This window comes from Schistocerca serialis, chromosome 7 (genome assembly GCF_023864345.2).
Source record: "Schistocerca serialis cubense isolate TAMUIC-IGC-003099 chromosome 7, iqSchSeri2.2, whole genome shotgun sequence".
Classification (NCBI taxonomy): domain Eukaryota; kingdom Metazoa; phylum Arthropoda; class Insecta; order Orthoptera; family Acrididae; genus Schistocerca; species Schistocerca serialis.
Window position 1 is genome coordinate 439,948,792 of NC_064644.1, and position 10,804 is coordinate 439,959,595.

Sequence of the window (10,804 nt, forward strand, 5' to 3'; positions counted from 1 at the left end):
CGTCAGCTGTTCCCTCCCTGGGCGGAACTGCCCTTGTCGTAGAGTGCACTGGATCTAGGGAGGGTGCAAACCGGGTTATCTGCCTCGCACGGCAATTTCTGGGGTGCCAAATTCATATTCTTCAAGAAAAAATCCTTGTTCCACAAAGGGCATGGCATCCAGCGCAAGTTGGTCTATCGATTGATCAATGGATCCTTGTTGGTTTTTGAAAAATACTGAACACATTATAAGTTGATTTCTGAACGAATCATTAGTTGATTTCTGAATTTGTGCGTGTTTTACGTGATGTGTCTGCAAGGGGAATCCCCGTCGCATCTACAGTAAAGCCCCTTTTTAACCAATCTCAGGGGACCAAAAAATTTGTTCCTTAAAAGAGGGTTTTCCTTAAATAAGGGCTTAGGTCAAAAGTGTTCCAGAATCAAAATTGGAACCTAGGCTATTTAGGCCATATAAATACTCCATGATCACAAACTCACCTTGTGCTGCATTCAAAAATACAATGAACATGAAAATGTTTCTTGCCAAATTTAAAACTACTCGATACATTTATAATCCTTTTTTTTTATTTCAAGATATTTGTATGTTAAGTCACATCAGAGGTCATCAACTGGTATCTTGATTTAAAAGGAGAAAATTTTATTTACCAAATGGCACTCAAAGAATTAGATATCACAGTAATGGATAAAACTGCTCTATTGTCTTTATTTCTGAAAATCATGTAGAAGAGCAGCCTGCTGCTTCCTTCCAGCACAGCGTACTTTTAGAAGTTGCCGTTCCAGCTGGTTAATAATGTTAAGAACTGACTCATCCACAACGAAGGATGAGAAAAACCTTCTAACAGTCTCAAGTCCTTCCACAGCTCCAGAAAAACTTGGTGAGTCCACTTCTTCATCATCATCATCCTCGTCACCACCACTGTCACCACCAATTTCAGTATTTTCACCAATATCAGCAGCAAACAGCTCACTCATGTCCATAGTGGTTGTAGAAGTAAGGACATTATTATCAGACGAAATAAAATCTTGCAGTGTCAAAGTCTCAGGAACATCTATAACATTCCAATCTTCTTCAGGGATATCGTCCTCCACAAACGATGTTGCACCACAGCCAGCATTTTCAAAGCTGTGTATGACAGTCTGTTGTGTGACTGCATTCCAGGCGGCAACAAACATATGCATGGCCTGTAAAATATTCTATTTCATAGCTTGCTTCCTCTGCAGGAATGAAATTTATTTCTACACTAGAGCCATTCTATATTTAGCTTTAACTGAATGGATTATGCCTAACTCCAGTGGTTGCAAGTGACCTGTGCAGTTAGCAGCAAGGTACATAACATTTATATTTCTTAAAAATGAGGTATCTTTGGGATGAGCAGGGCATCTAGGATAAGTACAATGTTTCTTCCTGCTGCACCCATCTTTGAGTCCAAGCACCTCAGAAATCTTATAAAAATATCTGTCGTCATCCAGGCATTTTTGTTAAACTCATATTTACAAGAAAGTGTCATTATGTTCTTAGAACAACTCGGAGTTTTAAATTTACGAATAATGAAATGTGGCAATTTTTCACCTCCGTCATTGTTCACGCACAGTAATGCTGTCATTCTCTTTTTGCTTTTTGGTCCCCCATGACATTTTTCACCCTTAATTGAAAGTCTTTTAGATGGAAGGAGGTTATAAAATACACCAGTCTCACCGGCATTAAAAATATTTCTTGAGTCATACCCTTGAATCAGACGTGGCAAAGTATAACTTTTCCAATGTTCCAACAATTTCATTGTCCACAGACGCACTTTCTCCATTTAAATTTTGGGTTGAGAGATTGTGACGTTTTTTAAAACGAACTAGCCAGCCGTTAGATGCACTGAAGTATCCCATCCTCAGTACAATTTCTGGCGCCTTCTCATGCAATACATTGCCACTTATGGGAATATTTGCGGCTCTTATTCGCAGAAACCAGTCTAAAAGAGCAGTTTCTACGGCTTTGAAAGACGACTCAAGAATATTCTTCCTTTTTGATGAACATGAACCGTGTGCTTCTACATTTAGTAAAGCCTCATTTTTTTATTACTCTACACAAAGATGATGACGCCAAATAGTACTTCTTTGCAACGTCGCATACAGATACAGGTATTGCGAATCTCTTCAAAATCCCGAATAATTGCTAGCTACTGCTGTATCGTCAGTTTTCTTCGTTTGCTGGCCATATTACACGTACAAAAACACTATTGTAAGTCGACTACAGAACTACAGTATAAACTTAGTGCTTTCACGTTATAGTGTCAGATACGACAGCTAGAGCGCCGTAGTGTGGAAGAATTGTGTTTTCAAACGATCAGTTTAACATTCACCAATCTCGATAACTTCACAACTATCGATACGAGAGCAATATCCTAACGCTAACGCGGACATCGATTTTAAGAACGCAAGTGATCAAAGCCTAAAGTTACTATTGAATGTTCGAAAACAAGAAGCACAGCTGCTCTTGCGAATTGCAACACACTTTTTCCTTAAAAACGGAATTTAAAAGAACTCGCGATTCGTTAAAACCGAATTTCAGAAACACTGTTTTTATGGCGTTATCGCCGGGACCAACGAAAGTATTCCCGCAGACAAAAGATGACGTGGCTATATCAGCTGAGCCCGAATCAACCCGAACGGGTGAATACCAATCGCTGTTCGTTTATGTGGTTGATTGAGCGCGTGAATGATAAGCGTTGTCATAATTTCCACCTGAGACCTGAATAATACTTTAATACCATTCAGTGATGTTGGCGGCTTCACATGAGATCGCGAACAGGGGCTTTCTTGATCGGCTCTGCACTGACCTCTGTAGGAGGGCGCTGCTGGGCTGAGGAAAAGGGCGCGTTTTCTTCAGCGTCTGCCATTCGTTTTTGTGGAGTGAAGTAACACATCGCTAACGTCTGTTGTACTGATGTGCGTTGCCGACTGTAGTATGGAACCGTGATCTTCGAACGATGCCACATTTACGATTGAGTTTCGCGTTTCTTTCCGCTGTGAGTCAGAAGTCAACTTTGAAGACTCAAATTTTTGCTATAATATGTTGACAATCTTTGCATGTGGGCATGTGTGCCTCCCTGTTGCGTCCCTGATCCAGCCTAATCCCCAGTTAATAATGATTAATACAGTTTGCATGTGCGGAACCGCAGTCTTATGATTGTTTATGTGTTACATGTCTAACGACGAAAACAACATTCCACTGGAACTACTGACGGCGTTGGGAGAGCCAGTCCTGATAAAACTCTACCATCTGGTGAGCAAGATGTATGAGACAAGCGAAATACCCTCAGACTTCAAAAACAATATAATAATTCCAATCCCAAAGAAAGCAGGTGTTAACAGATGTGAAAATTACCGAACTATCAGTTTAATAAGTCACAGATGCAAAATATTAACGCGAATTCTTTACAGACGATTGGAAAAACTGGTAGAAGGCGACCTCGGGGAAATTCCGTTTGGATTCCTTAGAAATATTGCAACACGTGAGGCAATACTGACCTTACGATTCATCTTAGAAGAAAGACTAAGGAAAGAGAAACCTACGTTTGTAGCATTTGTAGACTTAGAGAAAGCTTTTGACAATGTTGACTGGAATACTCTCTTTCAAATTCTAAAGGTGGCAGGGGTAAAATACATTGAGCGAAAGGCTATTTACCATTTGTACAGAAACCAGATGGCATTTATAAGAGTCGAGGAGCATGAAAGGGAAGCAGCGGTTGGGAAGGGAGTGAGACATGGTTGTAGCCTGTCCCCGATGTTATTCAATCAGTATATTGAGCAAGCAGTAAAGGAAACAAAAGAAAAATTCGGAGTAGGTATTAAAGTCCATGGAGGAGAAATAAAAACGTTGAGGTTCGCCGACGACATTGTAATTATTCCAGAGACAGCAAAGGACGTGGAAGATCAGTTGAACGGAATGGACAGTGTCTTGAAAGGAGGATTTAAGATGAACATCAACAAAAGCAAAGCGAGGATAATGGAATGTAGTCGAATTAAGTCTGGTGATACTGAGGGAATTAGATTAGGAAATGAGACACTTAAAGTAGTAAAGGAGTTTTGCTATTTGGGGAGCAAAATAACTGATGATGGTCGAAGTAGAGAGGATATAAAATGCAGACTGGCAATGGCAAGGAAAGCGTTTCTGAAGAAGAGAAATTTGTTAACATCGAGTATAGATTTAAGTGTCAGGATGTCGTTTCTGAAAGTGTCTGTACGGAGTGTAGCCATGTATGGAAGTGAAACATGGACGATAAATAGTTTGGACAAGAAGAGAATAGAAGCTTTCGAAATGTGGTGGTACAGAAGAATGCTGAAGATTAGATGGGTAGATCACATAACTAATGAGGAGGTATTGAACAGCATTGGGGAGAAGAGGAGTTAGTGGCACAATTTGACAAGAAGAAGGGACCGGTTGGTAGAACATTTTCTGAGGCAAGGAGCGATCACAAATTTAGCATTGGAGGGCAGCGTGGAGGGTAAAAATCGTAGAGGGAGACCAAGAGATGAATACACTAAGCAGACTGAGAAGGATGTAGGTTACCGTAAGTACTGGGAGATGAAGAAGCTTGCACAGGATAGAGTAGCATGGAGAGCTGCATCAAACCAGTCTCAGGACTGAAGACAACAACAACAACATGTCTAACGAAGCTCAGAAGCACGCTCCACTTGGTGAATAAATGTCCTTTAAATGTTAGTTCAGCTGGCCAACGGTCTTCCCGCTGTGGGAACACCGGTTCCCGTCACATCACCGAAGTTAACCACTGTCGGGGTGGGCTAGCACTTGGATGGGCCGTCGAGTGCTGTTGGCAAGTAGGGGGCACTCAGTCCTTGTGAGGCAAACTGAGGAGCTACTTGATTGAGAAATAGCGGCTCCGGTCTCGTAAACTGACGAAACGGCCGAGAGAGCGGTGTACTGACCACAGGTCCCTCCAGATCCGCATCAGCTGACGCCTGTGGGCTGAGGATGACGCGGCGGTCGGTCGGTGCCGTTGGGCCTTCATGGCCTATTCGGGCAGAGTTTAGCATTTTAGTTTAAGTACCTTATCTATTCCCTTACACTTGTCCCCAGTGTGCATACCAGCACGCCTTCCCTTCTCCTGTGAACACATAACTACAAGCACCGAGTAACAGAAAGCTACAGCTAAGCATTTAGTAATGGTCAATCACTGATCGGTCGAACTGAAGTCCGGCGATAGTTTTATACTGCACCTTTTCATCCTGGTAGACGATAGGGCTACATTCAATCAATATTTCAGAGGAATTGGCACTCAGGGGAAAGTGGAGAACGTGAAACACCTTTTTGCTCAATAGGAGGCTCGTGGGTACGAAAAGTCCATGTTACAGAAAAAAAGATCGTCCTGTCAAAGTATTAACTAACAATGTTTGGACGTTTCAGTTAGTCAAGAAACCTCAAGCGTTTTTCGCGCTGTTGTGTCATCGCGGTATTGTGGTGCTGACTAGGTAAATCCACGAATGTTAGAAGTGACATAATTTGATGCCCTGAATAAAATTAGCCAGACTACTCACCCCTCGACTTACCAGTGATTGCCATCACTTTACGCCGGTCGAAGATGCACTTTGGTAGTAACAATTCATAAGAATTGAGGACAGGAGGCTGCCTTGAAGAGATGGGAACTTCTTCACATCTATTCCTTTATATACCCAAAACGTATTTGTGCACTGACGGAACAAAGACCGTGTTTAAAAATAAGTTTAAGTATCAGTTCATTTGCAAATTAGCAAGAATTTCAGTAGACAATGCATTAATATTAATTTCTGTTTAGTATAGATGGTCCAAAACTGCCCTCGACTGTCTTTTGAATCATCCAGGAATGTAATGTACAGAGATATGAGCAACGGAAAGAGGTGGCGCAGTGGTGTGCCCATGCACACGGGTTTCTGATTTAAATTTTCTCAAGACGCTAAACGCAAATGATTCCCATGATCTTGGCTTACGCTCCATCTTTAATGGCCTCAATCGTAAATCGGACACTAAACATTGTTTTAGAATAGAACATTAGCCTTCTCTAATAGTTGTAATGTCGTTAGTGACAATATTGCTCAAAACGACATGCTTTCAATAACGAAGGATACACTCTCGGGAAGTAATCATGCAAGAAGCGGAGTGACACCTGTAGATAAATATGTTGTTACATGTCTTCAGCTATCTAATTATATGTCCTGACGACATCTGTTGAATCATACGATGCGCAGAACATACTCTCACAGAACATGTAAGAACTAATGGTCCATGTCGTGTAGAGGAACGGAAATTACCATAAAACCTTTTTTACACGAAGCAGTGATGACGGGATGAGGCACGTTCTTTTGACTACGCAATATATATAGGGTGTAAACTGACAAATGAGCACTCAGATAATTCGGCACTTAACGGTTTTATGGCCCACATTACATGCCGGGCATAATACCACTAAATCTCTTTTCGCGCCTGTAAAACGTGTTTGACGACCTATCAAAGAGTCAAAAGCAATTTGAGTCAGTCATGAGCAAGGTGAACCTGGCAGCTAGCATCAAAAGCGTCTTTTATCTCATACCAGTACTGTCTGAAGCAAATAGTAATGGTGCTCGTAGCAAGTAAATTTAAGCTTCAATGAGACTGCTAATTGTAGAAAACAATTATTTATTGAAATCAGCACTAAGCTCGTAGAGGCGTCATGGTGTCTAGCTGTCACAGTTTAGCATCAGGTAGTTTCTAACCGGCTACTGGACCAATCGTAGCCCAAATAAAAGAGGAAATGTTTAACAAGACTTAGATTATTCTGGTTGAAAAAATGAGTGCCCAAGGGCGCAATATTATCTAAATGATGATCGTTAATTAACGTGTCTTCATACCAGGGTATCTGAACATGAATGAGTTCGCATGAGGAAAGGATTCTAATCTGGCTCGATTTCATTTGGCTGCTTATACCTTTAAAATGAATTTTATGCGCAATAGTCCCGTTTCAATGTGACAACTCTTGAATTGGTTAGAACTTACGCGAGTGCAAATGACAATGAAAATTGGTAAAAGTCGTGAGTAATCAACCTTTAATATTCATACTTCCTTCGTAATAAATAGGCAAGCCTTAGATAACTGGGGCACTGCTGTAACAAACCGCTTCAGGTTGCTCAGCAGACTCGCACATTACACTCAGTAATACACCGCGCCCTCGATGTAAGTGTTAAGATGAACCGTAAAACTAGACGAAACTTACACTCTGTTAATGTGTATTTGAATAAATCTGTCACAAAGGTGTAGATCTACTGTTTCATTATACCTGCGCTGCGCAGCAACGGCCATCTATTTCTAACGCCAGTGGCAGTGATGTTTTCCAAGCAGAGAAATGCATAACAGGTTCCGACAATAAACTCAGCTTCTGTGGCGTTTAGAGTAAAATATATCAAACGCCTGATATCCTCTCAGTCAAATAAAACCAAGGCAAATGATGCCTTCCCACTTCTGCTGTTTTGCCAACTCTACTTTTCTGTGGGAATAGATAACGAATACGTCGAAAAATCCGAGACCACAGGCAACATCCTTGAATAACAGTATTCATAGTATTCGATTTGCCTAACTTTCGGTAAAATTGTCTTATAATGTCACCTGTAGAGTGGAGCCAAGTTCAGTGTCACGTAAATAAATTTCTCCATTCATTTTACTGCAAAATCTTTGCGTTTTGTTAGTTTTCTGTGAACATCTCTCTGGTCTACGCGCGAATACGCTTGGGCGACGGTGTCCCGGTGGGCGGGAAGGGGAGGGGAGCGGGGGAGGAGGGACTCGGCAATGCTCGCGAACGTCTGACACGTGAGTGTAGCGCAAGGCTCAAAAGAGGCGGAGATTATCGCCAACAGATTACGCGCGAAGGAGAATGTACATTTATGTTACAAGGATCGTAGCGTCTACATTCATTCAGACAGCCAAGCAGATCTAAATCTCTATGAGCCCCTGCACTGCGGTCAAAGATCGTTGCAGAATGCCAAGAGACCATTTTGAGGTTAGGGGAGAGCAAGAGGGTGAAGTTGCTATGAGTCTCTGGCCACTCAGGTCTTAGTTATAGCGAACAAGCTGGTGGGTTGGCCGGGGTAGGCGCGATGACTCCATCTGTTGACCGCAACGTGCCTTAGACTTCACGACGGGGATAATTAAATCTAAAGTACGTAGCTGATTTCGGCAGTAACTCGTAGAATTTAGGACTGGAACAGAACAACATGACCAGCTAATGATGTCGAAAAAATGTTTAAGAGAATTTTTGCAGTCCTTAGTTTGAACAAGAGGCAGACTAAACTCATTATATTTCTAATGACTGGGATGGAAACTTCAGGTAACACTTGCGTGCGATGGGTATAGCGAAAGATGCACCTACGTGCAGACTCTGCAGTACAGAGGATGAAACAGCACCACATTTAATTTTCCTGTACGAAGCGCCGGAGATCAAAAGATATAAAATGTTCGGGTCGTTGATTCCTGAAGAAGTTGTAGCTACCAAATATTTAGTAAACGGATCATACTGTTTTTTGTGGGTGCTGATGGGATTTTCTGGAATGAGAAGACATGATACTGCACAACACATCAGTTTCGGTGTGGGAAACTGGGCTAGGACCATTGTTTGTTTTTCTTTTTGGTTAAACCAATCAACCAATCAAAACACAATGGAGGAGTTGGCTACAATAACAATGTACGAGACCATATAATTTGGTGGTAATGTAATGTATCTACGAAAGGTTCTCAAGGGAAAAAGAATGTCCGTATGCAGTATGTGACAGAACTATTGGTTAATAAGTTATAGAAGCCCAAAGAGAGACGAAAAATCTTGAGAACACGAACTATATAATTAGATAGTAGTGTAATATACCACGAAAGTGTCTCAAAGGATAAAAAAACGTCCGTATTCAGTATATGACAGAACTACTGGTTAATACGTTATAGAGGGACGAAAAAGTTATAGAAGTCCAAAGAGATACGAAAAATAATAAATTTAGAATATCCATAGTTTTGTGGACGGACCGGAACAGCGAGTCCTTTTAAAGGTTATGTAACGTAGATAACGTTCCAGTCTCCGAATTGCAGACTTTTCCGTAACTTTAGGCAACGTAGTGATTTTATAGCATTATTTTATATTATTAAATGATTATAGTATAAATGAAATAAATTTAGAAAATTATAGGGTGTTGGATGGGAAATTACCGTTACTAGAAGCTGGGCGTATTCGGAAATACAAGCAGAAACTTGCTATGAGCCTCCGCGGTTAGGCCATTAAATTCAGTTGCCAATAATACCGTCGCAATAAGTTTATAGCACAAATCGATGAGCAAATTATTCAGAAATACGGACTAGGATCACCACCAGCTTATTGCTGGACAATACTAGCTGAATCAATATCCAGTTATTATAAGAGCTAGCTAATTAATTCAACCACTGTTTCGTTCAAAACATCCAAAACAAGAGGCAAGAACGTGAACTGAGTATACAACATTACCAGGAACGTAAGTATAAGGAAATAATCGTATCAGTATGATGTCAACGAAATTACTCATCATTAGAAAGGCGATACAGGAGTGGTGCTGAGTTTTCCCCGATTTTAATATGATTGGAAATCAAATGGCTCCGAGCACTATTGGATTTAACATCTGGCGTCATCAGTCCCCTCGACTTAGGACTACACTACAGGCCATTAAAATTGCTACACAAAGAAGAAATACAGATGATAGACGGGTATTCGTTGGACAAATATATTATACTAGAACTGACATGTGATTACATTTTCACGCAATTTGGATGCATAGATTCTGAGAAAGCAGTACCCAGAACAACCACCTCTGGCCGTAATAACGCCCTTGATACGTCAGGGCATTGAGCCATACAGAGCTTGAATGGCGTGTACACGTACAGCTGCCATACCACAGTTCATCAAGAGTAGTGACTGGGGTATTGTGACAAGACAGTTGCTCGGCCACCATTGACCAAACATTTTCAACTGGGTAGAGATCTGGAGAATGTGTTGGCCAGGGTAGCAGTCGAACATTTTCTGTATCCAGAAAGTCCCGTATAGGACCTGCAACACGCGGTCGTGCTTTTCCCTGCTGAAATGTAGGGTTTCGCAGGGATCGAATGAAGGGTAAAGCCACGGGTCGTAACACATCTGAAATGTAACGTCCACTGTTCAAAGTGCCGTCAGTGCGAAAAAGTGGTGAACGAGACGCGTAACCAATGGCACCCCATACACATCAGGCTGGGTGATACGCCAGTATGGTGATGACGAATACACGCTTCCAATGTCTGTTCACCGCGATGTCGCCAAACATGGATGCAACCATCATGATGCTGTAAACAGAACCTGGATTCATCCGAAAAAATGACGTTGTGGCATTCGTGCACCTAGGTTCGTCGTTGAGTACACCATCGCAGGTGCTCCTGCCTGTGATGCACCGTCAAGGGTTATCGCAGCCATGGTCTCCGAGCAGATAGTCCATGCTGCTGCAAACGTCGTCGAACTGTTCGTGCAGATGGTTGTTGTCTTGCAAGCGTCCCTGTCTGTTGACTTAGGGATCGAGACGTGGCTGCACGATCCGTTACAGCCATGCGGATAAGATGCCTGTCATCTCGACTGCTAGTGATACGAGGTCGTTGGGATCCAGCACGGCGTTCCGTATTACCCTCCTGAATCCACCGAGTCCACATTCTGCTAACAATCATTGGATCTCGACCAACGCGAGCAGCAATGTCGCGATACGATAAACTGCAATCGCGATGGGCTACAATCCGACCTTTATCAAAGTCGGAAATG

At 41.9% G+C, this 10,804-nt stretch overlaps 1 protein-coding gene across 1 annotated transcript; it reads right to left on the bottom strand.

Moving 5' to 3' along the window:
* Positions 1-701: 701 nt before the first annotated feature.
* Positions 702-1,178, bottom strand: LOC126413143 (tigger transposable element-derived protein 4-like). Its single transcript, XM_050083036.1, has one exon. The coding sequence runs from the start codon at positions 1,176-1,178 to the stop codon at positions 702-704; it is 477 nt and encodes a 158-aa protein (XP_049938993.1).
* Between the last annotated feature and the right edge of the window lie 9,626 nt (positions 1,179-10,804).

Excerpts from the sequence above, each read along its gene's own strand:
- LOC126413143 (XM_050083036.1), bottom strand. The coding sequence starts at position 1,178 with ATGCATATGTTTGTTGCCGCCTGGAATGCAGTCACACAACAGACTGTC.